The following is a 23,124-nucleotide window of genomic DNA, read 5'->3' as shown; positions in this document are numbered from 1 at the left end:
CGTCTGACTTCTTTTGTTGAATGTAAATTTCAACAATTTGGGAGCGCTCGCGTGGCGTGTACTGTTCCATGGTAAAAATCTGCTTGGACTGACGCTTCCAACGCGGTATGTCCTTAAGCGATCTAACGTCTCTGTCAAAAGACACAGGGTTGCCAGGTGGGTCCGTCGAATATGGGCAACCCTGTAGAAATTAATTAATTCGCTAGCTTAATTTTGATCCGAGCTTAATCGCAACTACTGAGCTTAATTTTAGCCTTCCTATGCGTCAATTCTGTTCGATCGTTTGCTTCAATCTGGATAGTTGTTGACAGAAAAGGTCTGAATGGTGTGTTTAGCTCGGTGGAAGTAGCTGAACTCCACCAAATATAAGGCAAAACCTTCTTCGACGTTATTCCGAGTCAGGTGGACTGTTGTTCTCGTATGTGACTTTCCATAGCCAGTGCTATTGCCTCCAAAGATAGATCGATTCAATTTTTGTGGCACCCATGCATAGAACTTCTTTTGGATATCAGTCTTGTGTGTCCAAACGATTATCTAGCTAATCTTCAGTTTCTCGGCAATATAGCTGGTGCTCACTTCTATATGATTACAATTTAAAATATTTAAAATAAATATTTTATATTTACTAAAAAAAAGTCCAGAAGACCATAATCCATGAGCAATCATTAAAGTATAAGAACCACAAAAGTCATAGGACCTCCCAAAACAACTCCCTGCGATTTTCATGATTTGATCAACTTTTTTGTCGATTAGCCTAGCAGCGCGTGCCTCACTTTTCACGTCGTAATATCTTATAAGAGAGAAATTATTACAACCACCGCTTTTCTATTACATTCGATACTATATTGGTTCCCTAAACAATGCAACTATTTTTCCTTCCAGCTCTGACTTTTCCACTTAGTGCTGGTGGTACTGAAGTATGTATCGAATTTTTTCCTTTTTACACCTGTTTTGAAACTGGGTGACACACAAAAATTTCGTCTTTAATGAGTTCTAAAGATAAGCAACTCATAACTATTTTATTTATTTTTCGATTTCCATATGAGAAAATATAATTTTGAAATTTTTTACGCAGAGTGGCCATTTAACCTACTGAGTTCAAATAATTCGATTTTTACCCCGATAAATACTACTTTACCCTTAATAAAATTAAAAACTTCTTCTTCTTGTTTGGAGTGACAACCGTTTACGCGATTTTGGCCCAGTTTAACAAAGCGTGCCAGTCATTTTTGTCCCGTACTAACCGGTGCTAGTTGGAAACACCAAGTGAAGCCAAGTCCTTCTCCAACTGATCTTTTCAGCGTAGAGGATTCCTTTCTCTTCCTCTGCTACCTCCAGCTGGTACCGCATCAAAAACTTTCATAACCGGAGTGTTTGAATCCCTTCGGACGACATGACCCAGCCAACGTAGCCGCTGGATAAATCGTTGTAAAGCTCATACAGTTCATTGTTGCAAAATTAAAAACTGGTGGAGGTTTAATTGCAACGTTTTTTCCATCATATGGATACCGACCCAGGCTAATGTGAGGTAGATTAGGTTAGTTTAGGTAGCAATGTTTGCCCTGAGCGTGGGCCCACTTGGACGAAAAAGTTTGGTTCATCCTTTGTGATACCATTGCAAGAGGGAAAAAGAGGTGAAGGAAAAAACGATAGGACGAAAAGGAGAGGGGTGGGGAGGGTTGAGTATTTGTGGACTATGAACGGTGACTAATTTGCGGTTGTATTAGCCGTTTTATGCTGCTAATGAAGTTCATCATATTTTTGACCTGCTATATTAGCAGGCGCAGAAAAGAAGTGAGAACCAAGATGCTTAAATCTTAGTCCCGCGAGAGATGAGATGATTCCACCTCATCCTTCATACAGATGATGCAAAAAGGACTCGAAGTAATTTCAAGTCTCATGGCATGTATACCCCGTGAATAGTGCCCCGTGAGGTTGCCCTGAGATTTTGTCAACCTCAGTGAATATCCCACGAACGCCTCCTAACCAAACGTGGACAGATGGACTTCGCGACGTTCGTGTACTTGCCCAGCGCTCGCTGAGTTGATGCAAAGTCCATCCTTCCAGGAGTAGAGCGCAGGTTGTCAAGGGGATCCCGATCCTCTCCTTTTGCGGCGCGTTACCTCACAGATCCCTTGTCTGGCCAGCTCAACGGCTTCGCAGTTTCCAGCAATGTCTTTATGACCAGGTAATGTGAGGTATAACTCACAAAAATCATCTGGTCGGAAAAGTTCAGAACTTTTCATTTGACCTAAATTGATGATTTAGGTGAATAAAGGCAGCTAAGAGAAAAAACTCACATACGACGTCGGTTACCGAATGCACTAGAAAGCGTTTGTGGATATTCTAACAGGGCTGTCATCAATAGGCAGTGAAGAGAAATTTTTACGTACTCGCAAACGGCTTTTAATTTAATCGTATGCAGTAATTATTTCGAAGAGAATAAAAAAAGGCTAGTAATTAGAATAAAATTTTAATTGTGAGCCTAAATTTGTTTATCTATCAAACTTGACATTTGACGCATGTGTAGTTGTTGCTTATTCATGTGTAGTTTAAGAAGAACGCGCTCTTTAATTTTCATATTTATAGACAACGCTTTCATGCGTCTTTATAGCGCTGCAAAAGTTTAGTAGCCTTTCTTCAAATATTTGTATCTGTTTTTTTTTTTGTTTTCGTTTTGACTTTTGCTTTATTTACGCACTGCGAACGCACAGAATGCAGCGCACCTGGAAAGCCTCACTTAACCACCACTCATATTTTCACCGCTGCAACACCGCTGCTGGCAACTTGTCAGCTACTAGAACAGAACAGCGGAGCTGTGGCTGCTGTTGGCCGCTTGCCATCCTGTCTGCTTGCTTATTTCAACTGCATACGAGTAGCTACTCATCTCGTTGGCGCATCGATCTTTATTATCGCATTAAAATTAATTATCTTCTCTATTTCTAACACGAATTCAACTGCCATTTCACACCAAACAGCCAGGTGCCGCCAGGCAGTCAGCCAGCCATCCAGCCATCTAGCCAAGCATTTATCCATTGGAATCTGGCAGTTCGTAATTCAAGCATTCATTTAATCATCTTTGAGTGCATGTCAGCGCTGGTGGTAGTTTTATAGCAGCTTCCTATGTGTAGGCTCCCTGTCTCTCATCTCGCTCATACACGCATTCTGCAGTACACAAACTTTTATTCTCTTCATCTCCACATCAAAACTGCTAATCGTAAGTGTTGTTTGTTGTAGCAGTGTGTGTTGGTACATGCTAGTTTTGTTGTTCTTATTCCAGCTGCTGCTAAGCTCCGACCAGCACATAAGTCAATATTTACATGCATAATGACAATGCACCACCATACATTGCCGATTGTTGTTATTGTTTGGAAAAAGTTTTCTTATTTGTTGCTCTGCCAGCAAGGGGAGAATGTCAACCAGATGCTGATGACAGGTGTGAAATGTACATAAATCGAGCCTCATTTTGTTTACACACAAATGTCAAAATGCCGTAACTTGTATTCATACTTGCACGCGTATGTGTGAGTGTATATATGAATGAAGCTGGCGTGCTTAAGTAAATATTTGCAAGCTTACAGAAATATATTTATTAATTTTCTTTATCATTGTTTTATTTTCATTTTTGGCTAAAGGTCAGGCTTTTTCGTTCGTAATTTTTTGTTTAACAGCCTACACACCAAATTAATTTTTTTTTTCACTTTTCACCTCGAAGTTTGTTGTTATTTACTTTATAATCTAAAATCAAGCAGTTTACTTAATAAAAAAATTTTTTTTTTCGTTGTTTTCAGAAATCTATTTAAAGGGTGGTGAAGTTTCAAAGGCCGCTGTTGATTTTTAATAAAATACAATTTTTTTAGGAAACTATTGTCATTTCTCTTTATGATGATAATATTGGTATGGCTCAATTACGTATGGAACAAAATATTGACCAAATGGAAACCGCGGCCTCGGCGACATACCTCCAAAGACCACCAAATGCAAATAGTTCCTTATCTAACGGGTGGTTAAGTTTCAAGGGCCGGTGTTGATTTTGAATGAAATACAATTTTTTAGGAAACTATTGTCATTTCTCTTTATGATGATAATATTGGTATAGCTCAATTACGTATGGAACAAAATATCGGCCGCGGCCTCGGTGGCACACCTCCTGCGATGGTCCAAATTTTCGATGACGCTGAGGCATAATTGAGGTTCTATGCCGTTAGTGTGCGGAATTGAACCATCCTTTAGCTCTTGAATTGTTGCTGGCTTATCGACGTACACCTTTTCTTTCAAATAACCCCAAAGAAAGAAGTCCAACGGTGTCATTGACGTTTAAGTGTGGTTCACATTCAACATCGGCCCTTGAAATTTAACCACCCTTTATATTAAAATTTTAGTTGAAGTTAACTCCCACTTCAATGGTTTTTTTTTTTTTTTGTTATTATTTGCTTTTTTTCTACATATTTAGGCTACAAACTGTGATAATCTCATGTACATATTTCCATCTCTTGTGTATGTATTTTCATGTTCGAACTACCGAAAGATAAATACTACTTCTCCAAATACCATTCAGTTTGGTTGCGTTTACTTTTATTACATGACAATGATAAATACTCGATTGTTAGAATTTGAATAGAGCCATGATTTATCGGAGCTTCGTTTGGTGCACCAACAAACCTGATTAGAATAAAAGTACTAAACTTTTTCATTAGCTGATTTAATAAAGAAGATGATAATAAATCACACGCTTTTCATAGAAATCAGAAAGGTTTTTGTAAACTTCCAGGCTTTCACTTTTCTATGCCCAGCTTACATTAACATTACAAAAGCTCAAAGCACACCCACTTAATAAGCAGAGCTTTCGGATTTGTGCTAACAATGGGTAATAGAATTGACTTGAAAGCATTTAGATCACTTAAGCAATAAACGTCGATGGAATTTTTATAACGAAAGAATAGAATAAAGTTGAAGAAAAACTCGGATGCTTTAATATTATATTTTTCCATTTTATATTTTTTTGAACTACTGAACTAGAAAATGAAACCTAATTATTTTTTCCAAAGGAGTGTGAAAATATATTTTTCTATATTAAATTACATACCTCCGGTACCTGTAGCGTGTAAGTTACTCCAAAAAATAATTCTGTGTATTCTTAAACACCAGTTCGCATTTCAATCAAGGCACTCAAGAATTGAGCAAGAGCGTGGTATTACGAGCGTAAAAGAAGAAGCAAACGAAAAGAAGAAGGTATGCTCTTCCATATATCTCGATGTTGCTCAGGCCTTTGATAAGATATGCCATGACGGACTACTCCATAAGCTCCAAAGATCTTGCTTGCTTCCAAAAGAATTTTCGGACATTTCAACTTCGTAACTTTTAACTTCGCATCTTCAACCTCATAAATGCCGGGATTCCATAAGGAAGTATCCTTAGACCTATACTGATTTTCATATATGTAACGACTACCTTCGCTGACGATAAGTTTCAGCAATCGGTGCTGATGAGACTCAGTCCATAGAGATACAAAATTTCCTATTATATCTGTGGTAGTAAAGCGGCGGTAGCCGCTAGCTAAGATAATTGAGTACAAATTCTCAACCATCTCAACAACAGCAACAAGCACGATAACGCACCAGCACATTCATCGGGAGTTCTCCGCCGCCAAACTATTTAGCTCGTACCAAATCATACCACGCTGATCCCAGAAAACACACTTGCGGCCGAAGCGATTTGGTTTGGCTTGTGGCCGGGTGGACCATACGATCGTTTATGCTTGGGATTGGAGAAATACACCCATTTTTCATCACCCGTAACGATTCGATGCAAAAAAGACCGGGAGAGCAGCATTTCACAAGTCCGCAATCATCATTTCAACGATGTCCGCAAATCGCAGTTTGAAGGCACGAAATTCGACATTTTTAAGAGCGACAAAAATGCATTGTTGTATGAAACGTCACAAACAAACATTTCATAGGTATATACATATACATATACCTGGTACCAAATTCAATGACCGCGATATCAGACTCAAATTGGCTTTATAGAAGTTATAATTTTTGCAATTATTAATAACTGATTTGATATAGTTTATATGTTTAAAGCGTGCACGTAACCCTTAAATATAAATAAATAAAGCACATATGTACATATTTACATACACTACCTTCATATTTACATAGTGAATTTCTATCTAAACTTTGAGGCTAATGAGATGCAGTGCCAAAACTTTCCCTCTCCAAATGAAAGCAATAGTGAGACCACACTTTTGACATCGCATAATTTCAAAATAAATAAAAAATACTTTTTATAACGAATATTCATTACACATCTGTGAAATTTTTGATGCCGCAAAAGTAAAAAAAAATAAACAAAAATAATTGTTCCGTTCATTGGTTGATATGTAAATAAATACAACTATAGTAGAAATAATTCAATTGAAGAGAAATTTCAATGTCAGAACTGACATAGACAATGACATAAAAGCGGCTGCCTCTAGAGAGAGCTCCACAACAACGCTCTCAATATTTATACGAGTATATATATATAAATATGGTTTTTTGTTCACTCAAAATGTCTGCTACATTAAGTTTTTGTGTATCTTAACAATTTGCAAAAGCCATTTAAAAGCATTTTCAAAGCAATTAGTACTCATCTCCTCCAGCTGCGAACTATGCAAAGGTAAATAAAAACAAAAATTAAAGCAAGTGAAAAAGTTTGGCAAATAAGTGGATTGAACCAGATTAACAACGAGTAGACTAATTACCAGAGCAAAGTTTTTTAGTGGAAAGAAAAAAATTAACAAATATAAAAAAAATATTATGTACACAGTTGTAGTTATTGAATTACGGGCACCTAAGATATTGGGTTTAAGGGGACAGATACCCGTAAACGGCCATATTTTCCCTGATTTTCATTAAAATTATTTAAAATGAAGAAGTTAATATATTTCTTTTCAAATTTGGCATACATATTTTTTTGCAATTCTTCCAGGGAGGTCGCAGCGGGGCTTCTCAATCGGCGGGCATTGTAGCATCGGCGTCAGTGACCTGAATAGAAAATACCAAATTTTTTTTTATTTATTAATGTCATCATTTCTGTATGAATGAAAAACAAATGGAAAAAAAATGAATTTTGGGGCGAATTTTCCTACTATTGGGTAGTCGAAAAAGTCTTTTCGTATTTCGTATCAATAGATGTCGTTGGAGTCATCTATCTCCAGTGCTACCAATCACATTGTCTCATATCATATGGTGTTAGAAAGGTGACATTTTTAACTTTATTTAACCAAAAAAAACATTAAATTTCGAGAAGTTGAAAAAAAAGTTATAGCTGTTCAAAAATGAGTGAAAATAATGAAGAAATTCGCTATATTTTGAAATTTTTGTATAAAAAGGGAAGAATGCCAATGAAATTTGTGAAGTTTACGGAGACGATGCTGTATCAGTTCGTGTAGCACAACAATGGTTCGTTCGCTTCCGTTCTGGAAATTTCGATGTGAAAGATGCACCTCGCTCCTGTCGACCTATCGTTGAAAAAGTCGATGAAATTATGGAAAAGATTGACCAGGACCGTCACATAAGCTGCCATGACATCGCCAAGGCACTAAGCATTCATCACCAAATGGTTTTGAACCATTTAAAAAAGGCTGGTTACAAAAAGAAGCTCGATGTTTGGGAAGCACATGAATTGTCTGTGAAAAATTTAATAGACCGAATTAACATCTGCGATTCTTTGCTGAAACGAAATGAAATCGAACCATTTCTGAAGCGAATGGTAACAGGAGACGAAAAGTAGATCAAATACGAGAATAATGTGCGAAAAAGATCATGGTGTAAGGGTAGTGAAGCTCAACAAATGGTCGCAAAGCCAGGATTGACGCCTCGAAAGGTTATGCTGTGTGTTTAGTGGGATTGGAAAGGAATCATCCACTATGAGCTGCTGCAGCCTGCTCCAACGATTGATTCTACACTTTACTGTCAACAACTGATGAGATTGAAGCAAGCAATCGAAAAAAATGGCCAGAACTGATCAGCAGAAAGGGCGTCGTCTCCCATCAGGACAACGCTAGGCCACACACATCTTTGATGACTCGGCAAAAACTGGGAGAGCTTGGCTGGGAAGTTTTGATGCATCCACCATATAGCCCTGACCTTGCACCATCGGACTACCATTTGTTTCGGTCAATGCAGAACTCCCTTAATAGAGTAAAGTGAAAATTACTTGTCGCAGTTTTTCGCCGAGAAACCACAAAAGTTTTACACTGATGGAATACTGTCTCTAGAAGAAAAATGGCAAAAGGTGGTCGACCAAAATGGTACATACTTGGTTTAATAAAGTTCATTATAAATATAAAAAAATGACTTGAAGTTTGATTAGAAATACGAAAAGACTTTTTCGACTTTTTTTTTGTGCTTTGAAAAAATTATTTTTTCGAAAACTTTTCGAAAACTTCACATAGAAAGTAATATCATAAAAAGATGTGTGCAAAATTTCAGGGAGATCGGTCAATAACCTTTTAAGTTATCCTGTACGCCAATTCGAAAAATATAGTTTTGAGAAAAACGGGTCTAAAGTCGGCAACGTAACTATACCTCTCCCAGCGCTCGAACGCAAAGAATAGAGTCGTCACAGTTGACGATCTATAATATAAGAAATAATTAAATTTACGTTCTAGAAATTGTTTGACATAAAAAAATTAGTTTGTTCCAAATTTTACAGCATAAAACTGTAGGCCCCGCCATTGATAAAACAACAACAAGGCGCACATCACAAATATGAGGAGGACCTCGACGAAACACCATACAAAAGGTCTAGACGTCGATTATTCTTATTTATTATTATTATTCTTTCTAAGTAAAAACCCATCTGTCTATGGCTGATCTCTCTTACGGGGTTAGAGGTTGACAAACGCAGGAAAAATAAGAATTTTTGGTAATTTTTTTTAATTATTAATTTTTACTTTTAATTTTTAATTTTTATTTTTAACTTTTGATTTAATTTATTTATTATATTCTAGTTCATAGAAAAAATTTAATTTTGTACAAAGTCACAAAGCCTCTCTATTATATCCCCTCTCGCAAGTCGTGCTTTGTGTTGACTCTCTGCTTTTTTGGCTCATCTAAAATCACTCAATGCAGGCAAAAATTATTAAGTTCATAATTAATCGATTTTTTTAATAATAAAATGTGTCGACATGTAAGGAATTTTGCAAGAAAAAACCCCAATTTATTGTTTAAAAAAATTTGACCTTCAACAAAGTAAGAGTCCCTTTAACCAGTACTGGTTTTTTTAAGCTTGCAATAAACTGCGTAAATTTATTAAAATACATTCAGTGGTTATTGAAATACTCGCATCAACAATCTCCAAAAGTTAACTTTCGAGAAAAATATACTTCAAGTTTTCTTTTTGGTTATTGAGAGTCCGAGAGCCTTTCACTAGTACAACTTTTCATTCAATTGATTTGATTGAAAATTTTACGAAATTTTTCGAAATATGGCTTCGACACAAAAATATTCATTAATTCTAAGGAACAAAAATCAAAACTTATTATTATTACTAAATAGTCAATTAAAATATCGATAATTTCAAAAAAACTATTGCACCGGCACTTCAACCATGTCACCTACCTACCTATTGCACCATCGATAGTTTGGCTGCTGTATTCAACGAACTACTCTACTCAAGTTAGAGATTCCTCGATACTTTTTTTGCAAGTAAATATTCGAAACTTTATTCTGGAAGCGAGCAATTTTTTTTACTCCATTACTTCAGCGAAACAATTTTTACTCAATTACTTCATCGAGCTTTGTACTTGGTACCGATACTTTTCGGCAGCATTTAGTATTTGGCAACCCTATACCAAATCGTTGATCATAAATTAATACCATCATGTCAAAGTAGACCAAGCAAATTTCAATTTGCCGTTATTTGTTCCTGTTTACTTTTCTTGTAACTCCGGCGTTTACTTAATTTTAAAGAGTTGGGATGTTGCAATGTCCCCAATAACTTCCGCTTGGAAAAACTTTGAAAAATATTGATGAAGTGAGTGGCCATCAGAATTTTGAGCTACTTAATTGAAAGTAAATTCTTCAGAGGGGTGCAGAAAAAAAATCATTTCCGTCGCGTTATAAAAATTCACCTTTGTATTTGAGTCTAATATCGGTATATTTGAATGTAGTCGAGAGAGAAGTCAAGCATTCGCCGACTAATTTCAAACGCACATACAACGAGCCTCGGGCTCTAATTGCCGCCTGGCTGTCGGAGTATATATTAACGTCCTTTAAGGAAATTACAGAAGTAAGCAACCAATCCACTACTTCTTTAATTGTGGCTACCTCCGCTTGGAAAACACTACACTGGTCCGGAAACCTAAATTTTAGCTTGATGAGGAGCTCCTCGCTGAATACTCTCCCACCCATCCTTCCGTCTAGCTTCGAGCCATCCGTAAACATTTCTGACATGCCCTGTCTCCAAATATTGCACAACGACCACGCCTGCCAGCGAGGCGGTACACTGGTCAAAAATGCCATTGGGATGAACTCAACGTTTCAAAGAATAATATTATGTCCGTAGCTTAAGGCTAACTTGTGGCTCGAACACCTGAATATGATTCTGGCGCATGCAGTTAGTGAGGAGGATTTTTTTGCTTTATATCCTACGCTTAACATAAAAATGTTATTTGCTGTGCATTTGAATTTTGCGTTTGCTGATTTAAATTTTTTACTCGTTACTTGAATATAATAGTCCGGGAGTCAGGGGTCGACTTTGGACTGCGGTTGTATACCGTTAAATTCTTGACTATACTTGTGATTTAGCTTTCATGAATAACGAAAGTGAACGTCAGCTGGCGCACCCGCGCACAGTGTGACTTTTTCCACTTTTAGGATGCCAAAATTAATAACAGCCAAACCAATGGAGCAATTCATTTCAAATTTTGCAGTGTGGTTGCAGATACCTAAATCTGATTTGAGAATAAAAATGGGCGTGATATGCCCACCTTTTCTCCTTGCCCACATATAAGGTAAAATTTCACATAATCATATTTTCTACTTTACAAGCATTTTCCAGTGCCAATTTAAATACAAATTGTTTAGATTTCTTAACTTTAGCTTAGAGGCTTATGACTAATATTTAAAAGATTTCATTCAGCCCCTGGGTACCTTTTTATACTACATTATACTGCTCAATGAAGGAGATAATCACAAATTGTTTCAATGATAAATATGTCACTAATCTTTATTTTATTAATAGTAAGCCAATAAACAGTTTCTAAAGATTAAACATAACAAAACATAAACACTTATTCGAAAGCAATTATTCATAATACTTCTTCCTGGGCCAGCAATGCAATTACATCTTGAGGCAAAGTCCCGCGCTTGGTTTTCATGGCTTACGTAAGCTGCAAATGTAGGGATCGGATGATATTAGAAGCCTGTGCAATAAATCCTCATTGGTTTGAGTTCGTGAACTTTTCATTGTATACCATTCGCGATAATTTCTGATATCTTTATTTTTCGATTCTTGCGCTTCTTCGGAAAGCTGACCAATAGGAACCATGCATGACGATATTATATGTCTTGCATGGAACAGTATTTTATGCAGACTGACTGGCATATTGTACCACTCATATTCCCTCAAATAAAGATCGCGTGTGTCTCTCACGTATACCTCAAAGGCCTCAGCATTTATCTGAAATTCACACCTTAAGCAAGACAATATGGTGAAAAGCCTTTTTAAGAGACATAAGTTAATGCCTGTAATGTTTGCAGTAACTTCTGCATTACTAAAAAAACGTCGTGCTGTGTTTCCGTCATTTGTATTGCCAGATTTCTCTTTTGGCATATCAATTAAAAGCCCAGTTTCGTTTCTAAATCTGCTTTGAATGCTTTCCTTCCTCTGTTTCAGTTTTTCCTTATTTTCGGCGCTTCTTACACACCATGTCCTTAGTTCCAACCGATATGCAGTGTGCAACATACACTCCATGCACCGTATCCATGAGTGAAGTGGTGAAATGCCGAATCTTAGCATGTTTGCGTCAACTTTCCGTTCCGACAAAGCGCTAAAATTATTCATATCCTTCGCTGAAGCACCACATATATAACACGCTTGAGATGAGGTATATGCTGAAAGTGCATTACATACTTTACCGTCAATCATACATCAAAAAATTAGTATACTAGTAACTTTAAAGTTTAAATTTTCCATCTTAATTATTGTAGGAAGAAGATTAGAAATTTGGTCTTCCACAATCTTTAATTCTCTACCATAGCATCTCGCGTTTCTTTTTCAAACAAGAATTTAATGGGACGGCAATATCTGGTTGATGATGGAACAGGGTTCCTCCATATAACAACTCTACGTTCATTAACTAGAATACACATTTGGAGAAGTACGAGTGAAAAAAAAAACATGCTGCTATCACATTGATTTTCTTCGCTGAACTTTTGCTTATACCGTTTTTGCTCCGAGCCATCGCAACCCCATTTGAAAGTCACGAAAACTTCTTGAATACTGGGAATCGACAGCAATACTTCTTTTTGTGCGTTACACAACCTTTTTATACTATGATCAATAAGCGCTTGCAACTCAATTTCGGCATACGTTTCGGTTACTGTGATTTTTTCTGGGTAACATAAAGCTTTGGACTTTTTTATGCAGTTATACGACGGATATAATTTGGGATTTATTTCTGCTGTATGCTATGCATATTATAGTCATGTGTTGAATCATTTGCATCTATTATCAGCCCCAAGCACTTGCGCACACTCGAGCTTGACTTGTTTACAGTAGCACAGAAAACAAACTATATGACATATCACTCTGAAATTTGCCATGTAAGCTTATAACAGTCCTACCAAAAAAGAAAAAATTTATTTTTGCCATATGTCATCCGCGGACCGTTTTATTGATAACGTCTCGTTCATATTTGAGTATAAGGTAAGTCCCATTTCTGCCGCCATTAACACTTGTTCGTTATTTGATACTGCTAAAAGACTCTTTGCTTTTCTTTTCTTTGTGGGAAGTTGATGACCCAACATCAAGACGGTATTTTCCAAAGTCTTCACTCTTGGAAAACCAACTATAATTACGGACTAGAACACGGGCCTTAACTCGGCAAGACCCCTCCCACTTTGAAGAAAATTGGTAACATAGCTTTTTAGTATCCACGTCTCTTCAGATCACCGCAAACATTTTCTCTAACACCGCATTACGACGCGTTTCTTTTGAGCTCGTCAGCCAAATTTCAAAAAATTCTTTCCGATGAATCGCCATGAAAACTTCTTTTAAAGCTGTGGTAGCAAATTGTAGCAAAATTTTATTCCAGTATCTGAAACACTGAATCCTAAAGGTCGTTTCGCTGTTAAAGAATGGACGGAACTCGATGGACCAATATAAGTTTTTCTCAGTAAAATATCAAAAATAATATTAAGCTATGGCTGTTTTAGTGATATTTTACTGAGCGGATTTGTATCGATAGTAAAAACTTTATAATCCTCTTACTTACCCCTGAAGTACAAAATTGTTGAAATTTAATCAGCAAATACTCAGTTTTATGAAATTGATACTTATTCGTATTATATCTTTTGACAAACTTCACAGCGATGTTCGGATAATAAATAAAAATTATTCAATTGACGCACCGGCTTGTGTTTGTAAACGGTTATCTTCCTTAAAACTATTGTTTTGATCAATTTTGAGTACACTGTCGTAAAATGTGGTCATTTTTACACAACATACCGAAAGAAAATCATTTTCCCAGAACTTTTTTTTTTAATTTTGGCATCCTAAAACGATAAAAAGTCACAGTGTGCCGCGGTGGGTGTGATTGTGGGAGGGTACGAGACGTGTTGAAAAAAAAATTTTAACAACTCATTTTATACCGGCTGAAATTTTTTTCATGTATTGTTGACATTTAGTAGAGTAAAAAAAAAATAGTCAGCTGCGCGGTAGAGGGGGAAAAACACGTCAGCTGAACAGGTGAACTTGTAAAAAAAATTCAAAAGTAAAACTACTTTATGCCGTTTGAAATTTTTTTACATAATTTTGGGCACATATGAAAATATAATAATAATGGTCAGCTGCGTTTATAGCGGTGGAAAGACTGTCATCCGAAGCAAGAATATATCATCGCGTTCATACATCTCGGCGGCGCGCGGAGTTTTCAATGCTTCGACTGACGTCTTTTCCCCCAACGGACAATCAGCTGACGATTATTTTTCCATTTTCATTTATTAATACTATAATATTTGAAAATTTCAAACGGTTTTTTATCAATTTACTAGAGATATGTTTAATAGTCCAGGAGCCAGGGGCCATTTTGACCTCATCATTTCATGCCGACTGATTTTAATACTGAAGGTAGATGCCATCCTATGGATAACAAAACCAACCGTCACCTGGCCCAGCATCGGTGGGTACGTGGGTGGGATGCTGCGAAACGTGTCGAAAAAAATTGTTTAATAACTCATTTAATACCGTCTGAACTTTTTTTTGTGTGTTGTTGACATTTAGTAGAATAAAAAGAAATAGAGATTTAGAGAAATAGTTAGATTTAATGATTTAGATTTATTGTGTCCCTGAAATTCCCAATGGGTATTAAATTGTGACTATTATCAAAACAGTGCAATATGGCAATCTCAGATTTTGACAATTATTTTTTAACTAGAAGAAAAAATACATTAATATTTTTACTAAAAAAATGTCTCGAAAAACAAGTTGACTCATGAAAAGCATTCTGCTACGAAACAGATGATATCATTTATAACTGCCAAAAAAGTTGGCGGATTTCTAAGTGCGCCACTGTAAATAAATATGTATCGTAACTAAGATCATGAATTTACATTGCAATAAACGGAGGTGTTAAAACAAATAAAAACTTTGTAAATATAAAGTTATTCCAAAGTAATTTTCCAATATTTTAACACCAGCTACTATCTGAATGATTAGCGAATTATAATAGAAGCAAAAACGAGATTCTTTGGAAAAACAAGTGCACCTGGCGCTCGCTCGCATAAATTACCACAGCAATCATAATTTATTAGTAATGTAATTTTTTTACACTTACACTTTTATTGCCCACAATCCATCGTAAGCCCAGAGTTGCGTCAAATATTTTTGCTGCGTGTTGGCGCTGTTGATTATTTACCGTAAAGCTACCGCAATTTGCATAAGAATAATTTGTGTATTGAATGATAAAAAAGAAATAAAAAAAAAATACAAGAAATTTTAAACCACCCTCAGTGGCGACAAGCAATAAGCGACAACGGAGTGGAACAAAAAAAAGAAACAGCAAAACTCCCTGCTATGGTAACATCAAACGGCGATATGATGCGGCGAAGTGCGACATGCCAGATAAATGTAAATATTGCGCAATAAATAACAGTAAAATAATAGTGTGAGATCAAGCGTTAAAATGCTTGTAGCAAAAGCTCAATCAGTAAGACTGCAAGTATATGTATGTATGTATGTAAGTATGTATGTATGTATGTATGTATGTATGTATGTAGTTAAGCAAAAGAAGACGAGCGCCACCACTCAACGCTAATCGCTAAACATTCATCAATTCCGAGCATCAGCATCAGCATCAGCAGCTACACGACTCGAGGCTGGCTATTTATTATTCATGCTTTTTGGTGTTATTTGTATTTGGTGGACCTGATGGCGTTGTTATATCGAGATTTATACATTACACTCCAGGGAAATTAACGGTAACAAACATTAAATGCCAAAGCTATCAACAGCTTAGGCGGAAAAGTAACAGAAAAACCAGCTATCAGTAAAAATGTTGAAATGAGGGACCAACAACAATGTCATTAATACCGCACTGACAACGGAGTCAAATATTTATGTGATTTTAAAAACATATTTATTTAGAAATTTTATTTGACATATTTCGGCAGGAAATCGATGGCAAACAAAGTACGAAATCTAATACTAATTCACTACTCCCTTTTGGGTTAGCTGAAGCGGCAGACGCGCATTTGCATACAAAATAAATACTTACAAATATTTGGAAAGATTGGCTACATAAAAATGTTTTTTGATGGCGCCATCTTTTTAATGTGTTAGTGCGTGGGAAGTTGCATCCCTAGCTGACTTCCAGTGAAAGCGCTTGGTGTCATTCGGTTCAGTGGAAGCGAAGTTATTGGGTCTAAAGTGTTACGGACGTGGGAACGTTGCATTCCGCAAAAGATAACTGAGGAGCAAAAATTGCTCAGAATTCAACATTCGAAAGACCTCAGTAGAGAGACGAGAAAAGAAAAGAATTTCCTTTACAACCGTGTAACTGGTGATGAAAAGTGGGCTTTCAACATAAACCTGAAAGTAAGCGTCAAAGTGCGGAATGGAAGGCCCCAGACGAGCCACCACCCAAAAAATCTTGTTTGGAGAAATCAAAAATCAAGTTGATACTCATTTCTTTATACGATTCCAAGGGAATTGTCCACAAGGAGTTCGTGCCAATGGGCCAAACCATCAATGCAATTCTCTGTCTTGGCGTTTTGAAGCGTTTGTTGCAACGCTTCTTCGCCCTGAATACTGCTAAGGAAGAAGCTGCATGATGATGCACCATCTCCTCGATCCACTCTTGTGACTGATTTTTTGACTAGAAATCGCATTTTAACCATCAATCACCGTATTCGCCTGATATGGCTCCCTGTGACTTCTACCTATTCGGAAAATTGCATTTGACCATGAAAGGAAAACGTTTTGCGACCGTAGAGGCCATCGAAAAGGCGTGTACCGACATCCTGAAACACTCTTTCGAAAAGCTTTTAGATCGCGAAAAACTATGTACCGAGGCCAGATGAGGACTATTTTGAATAAATAAACTCGAAGTTATCAGAACAAAGCTCATGTCGTTTCTATTTTAGCTGAGTTTTGTTTATTTTGGACTTCGCCTTGTATATCTTCATGGTGCAAAGAAAGACATAGAATCCCTGGAGCTTTTGCCAGCTTACGAAAAATATGGAACTCAACCAGTTTATCTGTGAGGATAAAATTGAACTTGTACAAATTCAATGTCCTCACAGTTCTTTTGTATGGTTGTGAGACATAGCAACAGCCTCACAAGCAAGTTACAAGCCTTTATAAATGGAGGGCTGCGTCGCATTCTCAAAAATTTGGTGGTCCAACAGTATAAGCAACTCTGCGTCAATATACCAACGCTGTGACATCGAGTGAGTCGCTACAATAATAGAAAGGCGTAAATGGGGTTGGGGCGGGCACGCTTTGCGGAAACCTCCCGAGGAAATCTGTCGCTACGCACTTGACTGGAATCCCCAGGGCAGCCGGAAAAAAGCAATGCCTAAAACGTCATGGCGTCGCACTGTTTTGAAGGAGGCAGGGAATGATTGAGATAAAAGAGTTAGCAAAAAATCGAACTCGTTTCAGATGTTTCCCCTCGGCCCTATGCTCGCCCAGGAATTAGGGGAAAAAATTATGATGATGATGATATTTTCATTTCCTTTCATTTATTAAGTCTATGGTTAGCGGCAGGCTAATCACCTACCCTGTCCGAAAGCAAAATAGATTAACGAAACCAACGCAAGACTGAGTCTTGTCGAGGTCGATGCTCCCAAGTGGAGAAAACAATACCAAAAAAAATGGTTACAATATCTTACAAGCTAGGGGTACAAAATAACTTAAAATCAAGACTTTAGAGTAATTTGATTCCAGCTTGGACAAAAACAGAGATCTAAGAAGGCCCAGATCAAGATCGAGATGGAGATTTTATAAAAATTATATTAGTTTCAATGAGAGATTTAGTCATCATCATCATCATTGTTGGCGTGACCGTCCATGTTGAACCAGAGACTAAAAACCTACCCCTCGTTTGAAACCGTCGCACACTCTGGAAGCACCTTCGCATTACTTCAGAGTGGCGTTCCATCTTCCTTATTACAAAGGTCTATACTTATGTGCCTGCGTCCAGCACCCGCTTTTTTATTCGGAGAATTCTTTCCGCGAAACCACTGATGATCTTCCACGTTTCCTCGCTACTTAGCATCTTATCGATTACATTTTCAGTGGTTAAATGACCGACTGCATTCTCCACCGTTCGACGTTCTTGTTCCCAATGCATACATTGGAAGAATGTGTGTTCAGCATCATCTTCGGCGGCATCCTCGTGTATGCATGTGGGGTGTTCGCATTTTCCTATTTTAAAAAGGTGTTTCCAGAAAAATTAACTCCGCCGATGTACCTGCTGTTCCATGTGGCGACATCTTCTGTAAGCTTAGCCGTCCATCTACCGCGTATTTCGTAAATCCAGCGGTCTTGCCATTGCCTTAGCGTTTCATCCCTTATTTCGAGCGCTGCAGGTTTGCTAACGCTTTCTTCCATTTCTTCCCTTTAAAAGGTCTTGGCATCATCATCAACTGTGTCAGCGCAGTTTTTCCTTGGGCAACCACTTTCAACCAAAACTTTATTGGGATCCATCCTCAGAACAAGTACCGCCCACTTAAGACACTGAAGCTTGATGTAGTCGACGATTGGCGATTTGGACGTCGTTTAGCTCAGCAAGGATTCATCGTTGTAACTTAGACGAGAGTCAGCGTGATCTATCCACATCGGTCCAAGGATGCGGCAAGGGTTTTTCGCTCAAATACGTTAAGCTTTTCCTCATTCGCCTTACGCATCTCCTAGATTTCAGAACCATATGTAATGTAATCGCGTATCGGCACCCACGTCACTGTTGACAGTTATAATTTCGAGGTTGTAAAAGACTTCGTGTATTTTAGAACCAGCATTAACACCGATAACAATGTCAGTCTTGAAATCCAACGTAGGATCTCTCTTGCCGACAAGTGCTACTTCGGACTAAGTAGGCAACTGAGCAGTAAATACCTCTCTCGGCGAACAAAACTAACACTCTACAAGACTCTCATCATGCCCGTCCTAACGTATGGCGTAGAAGCTTGGACGATGACAACATCCGATGAAGCGACGCTTGGAGTGTTTGAAAGAAAGATTCTGCGCAAGATTTTTGGACCTTTGTACATTGGCAACGCCGAATATCGCAGACGATGGAACGATGAGCTGTATGAGCTTTACGACGCCATAGACATAGCGCAGCGAATAAAGATCCAGCGGCTACGTTGGCTGGGTCATGTCGTCCGAATCTGGGCAATCAATGTCATAAGTATGCATGATACGCTTTGAGGATAGTCATTTTATGTTTATAAACATACAACGGGTCTCATAAGGCTGACGTGAAGAGATTTCAGAGCAAGCCGGCTAAACCGCATTGAACTCTTTCGAACCTTTAGGAATTTTATTTTTTGTATTCCAGTTGTATTTTTGCAACTTTCCAGCGGTCAATAAATTCGACTGTGACGAGGAAAAGGTTGAAAATATATTTTAAGTGTAGCCACACCATCTAAGTCGCATTTAATTGATGGAATTGCCATTGATAATATTTTGTTTAGATATTGGCACGGAACCAAAGAGCTTAGGGAGAATCAAGTCGCCAGAATTTATGGCTTTTGCACTATAGCGGACGAAGTTTGACTTAAAGAAATCAGCAGAAGGTTTACAGTGCCAGATAGACTTAGATATTTGAGTCGGACCTCTGTTCCATTTTCTGGTGTGTGCCTTATTGCACTTGAGTGTGCTACGTGTCTTGCTATGCAAATGAAGAGATAACTTTGGATAGCTAAAACGACATATTAGTTTTTAATATATTTCAAAAAAAAAATTTTTTTTCACATAGGAAATATTTGGTGAAAAATTGTAAATGGAAAACTACAAATGAGCCATTTGCAGCTATCAGGGTTTAGTTCAAATTTTATTGATGATTTATGATTATTATTGATTGGTATACCCTTAAACTAAAAACAGTAGAGAAATTGGATCCTAGAACTGGCATTTAAAGAAAAAACGTCAAACCATCAACAAAAAACAAATTTGTTTTTATATCAGCTTTAAAATCGAAAATCTCAAAAACGGTTAAGTATGGGCGTCATGTTCGAAAAGCAAATAAATCCGAAATAACCTAAATAATAAAGTCCTTAATTACACCGGCAAATCCTATATAATTAATATTAATTTTATTAAATTACTTATATTAATCTGGCTTTTCCATTTTTATTCTTTTTAGTATGCAATTGCAACAATCACGCCCGTCAATGCCGCTTCAATATGGAACTTTTCAAGCTCTCCGGTCGCATTTCTGGTGGCGTTTGCCAAAATTGTCGCCACTACACCACCGGCCGCCACTGCCACTACTGCAAGGAAGGCTACTACCGCGATCCCTCCAAGCCGCTGAACCACCGTCGTGTATGCAAGCGTGAGTATAAGTTTAATTGTTTTAAATTGACAACAAAAACCAAAATTTAATAGCGGTATTTCACTGATTTGCAAAAAGTGTAAGATTTCCATGCGCGCATATAAATGGTGAGCGCTACAAGTGAAAGATTCGTGAATTTTTTACTTAATTCAAACTTAAAAAAAAGCTTTGGTGTGCAACTTCACCGAATTTGACTTCTTTGTGACGGTTGAGGGTTGCTATTATATTTCTAGCCAAGCCATCGAAAAATTAACACGGCTGATTGGCAACGGTTTTGTAGTTTTTAAATATTTATTTTCCACGATAATCAACGCAGCTTTCCATTCCTTTGAACCAATTTTCGCAGCAGTTTGCCCAGTTCCGTTGCGTTCTTCAAATTTCAAACACATTTTTTTAAAACATGATCATGCAAAATCGTATTGATTCCGGAAAGGTCGTCCAAAATCAGTTGTTGTTGGGCCAAAAAATATCGCTGCCGTGAGTTTGAAGCATCCTTGGGCATTAGTGTGACGAACATCAATAGGATTTTTTTAGCAATCAATATTAATTCGGGAAAAAAGTGGATGTTTTTAAAATTTTTTTGTCTATACCCTTTCTAGAGCTTCCACATCCATAAAGTATACTTAGGTTGAAGTCCTTCCAAGCATACGAGGTGTGTTCAAAAGGTCTCGCGAATTTTGAATTTTCGCAGGTTACGTATATTCCAATTTCAATTTTTTTGTGGCGAAAGACATGAGTACCTTTCACTCATGCCGACGAGTTCGGCCATTTTGAATGTTCAGTTAATTGTTGACTGCTGCTTTGGTTCCACGTGTTTCGGCTCGTCTTCGATCTTTACCTATTCAAAAGCATGTATCAAATTTTGTGTGAAAAACGAAATTAAGTACGCGGATGCATTCCGAATATTGACTGTGTCATACGGAGATGCCACCAAGCTGGACCAAAGCAACGTTTATCGGTGGTACAAAATGTTCTCAGAAGCCCGAGAAGATGTGAACGACGAAAAGCGTGCCGGACGTCCGAGCACTTCAACAACAGACGAAAAAATTGATGAAGTCAAGAAAGAAGTAAATGGTATTAGCCAATCGTCGAATCACCGTTAGGGAAGTTGCTGAGGACCTAGACATATCGATTAGCTCGTGCCATTCGATTTTTTTCAATGATTTGGGCATGATACGGGTCGCCGCAAAAATTCGTTCCAAAACTGCTCAATTTCGACCAAAAGCAGCATCGCATGAACATTGCTAATGAGATGTTGGACTTTGTCCGCTACTACCCAAATTTGCTCCAGCGGGTCATAACTGGTGACGAATCGTGGATTTATGGTTATGACGTGAAAACCAAAGCTCAATCATCTCAATGGAAGCTGGCGCACGAACCAAGACCGAAAAAATCGCGCCAAGTTCGGTCGAATGCAAAAGTTTTGCTTACCGTTTTCTTCGATTGCAGGGGAGTTGTGCATCATGTGTTCTTGCCACAGGGTAAAACGGTCAATAAGAAATATTACCTGCAAGTTATGCGCAATTTGCGCGAAGCGACCGGGATTTGTGGAAGAACACACGCCACTGCTCACACATCGTTGCTTGTGCGCCACTTTTTGGCCAACAACAATACACTAATGATACCACAGCCACCGTGTTCCCCAGATCTGTCCCCCTGTAACTTTTTCTTGTTCCCGAAACTGAAGAGGCCCATGAAAGGACGACGCTACGCTACGATTGGCGAGATAAACACGGCATCGAAGGAGCACCTGAACAAGATAAAAAAAATGATTTTTTGAAGTGCTTCGAAGATTAGAAAAAACGTTGGCACAAGTGCATAATATCTCATGTGGAGTGCCCCTGTGGACCTTCTTGATTATATTGATATTACCCATATTAGCTTTGATAATCCTGGTTTCTAGCATAGAGATTACCCAATTACTGATGAAATTGTCCACCTCTAAGTCTATCAACGCCCATATTGGACATAGTTCTGATGCCATTGGCACCACAACGACGTCAACACTATGCATAAATAATTTGCAAAACTAGAAAACAAATGCTGATAAAATAATCAGTATTGACACTTTTGATACTTAACAACAATTACTCAAAAAAAATCGGTACACTGAACTCTTGCTCTAAAACTTTCGTGTAATGAGTTCGATTAGGAGTGCAATAACTACGGAAATTGTGCTGCGTTCGACTTGAAATTTGGACACAATACTCTAAAATTATTATTCTTTAATTAAAACTAAAAATTTAAAAATGCGTAAAATACATCCCACGAAATCACTTAATCTAAAATCTCCCAAAAATCCAAATCCATGTTTACCTAAGCCAATGGCACAGAATCGATCTGACTACATGCAACTGACCTTATTAAGAGTATTTATTTCCGACGCAGCAGTTCTTACTTACTTGTTTCACAAAACTTTCTTTTATATATTTGTATGTTTCGTCAAAAGCGCAAAGATTAACTTTAAAATGCACAACTTTAAGTCCAGCTCAGCTGGTAAAAAAAATTTTTTAAAACAAAAAAATGTTTAAGTAAAAGGTTTTCCAATAAGAGGTGTTATTTTGATATTCAAAGAAAAATGTGTGACACGTAGCGCCGCCTTTTTGAAAATAAACGTTGTCCAAATCATGTCCAATTCCGACCATAAAAAATCGTTAATCATCTCTCGATAGCGCAATCCATTCACCGTAATTGTTGCTCCAGCTTTTCGAAAAAGTAAGGTCCAATGACTCCACCGAACCATAAACCGCACCAAACAGTCACACATTGAGGATAGAGAGGTTCTTCAACAACAACTCTTGGAGCCCCAGATCCGACAATTTTGCTTGTGGACGAAACCACCGGGGTGGAAA

The 23,124-nt window shown here is 37.6% G+C and overlaps 1 protein-coding gene across 1 annotated transcript in view; it reads left to right on the top strand.

Annotated features, from left to right (window-relative positions):
• The window catches only part of LOC129238098 (netrin-A-like), a 137,052-nt gene that overhangs the window by 4,374 nt on the left and 109,554 nt on the right, over positions 1-23,124 (top strand). The window contains exon 2 of the mRNA XM_054873137.1: positions 20,084-20,272. Within this exon, the coding sequence (XP_054729112.1) occupies positions 20,084-20,272 (189 nt within the window). The remainder of the gene's footprint in view (positions 1-20,083; positions 20,273-23,124) is intronic.

Source organism: Anastrepha obliqua, chromosome 2 (genome assembly GCF_027943255.1).
Source record: "Anastrepha obliqua isolate idAnaObli1 chromosome 2, idAnaObli1_1.0, whole genome shotgun sequence".
Taxonomy (NCBI): domain Eukaryota; kingdom Metazoa; phylum Arthropoda; class Insecta; order Diptera; family Tephritidae; genus Anastrepha; species Anastrepha obliqua.
This window is presented reverse-complemented; position numbering and strand designations above follow the sequence as displayed.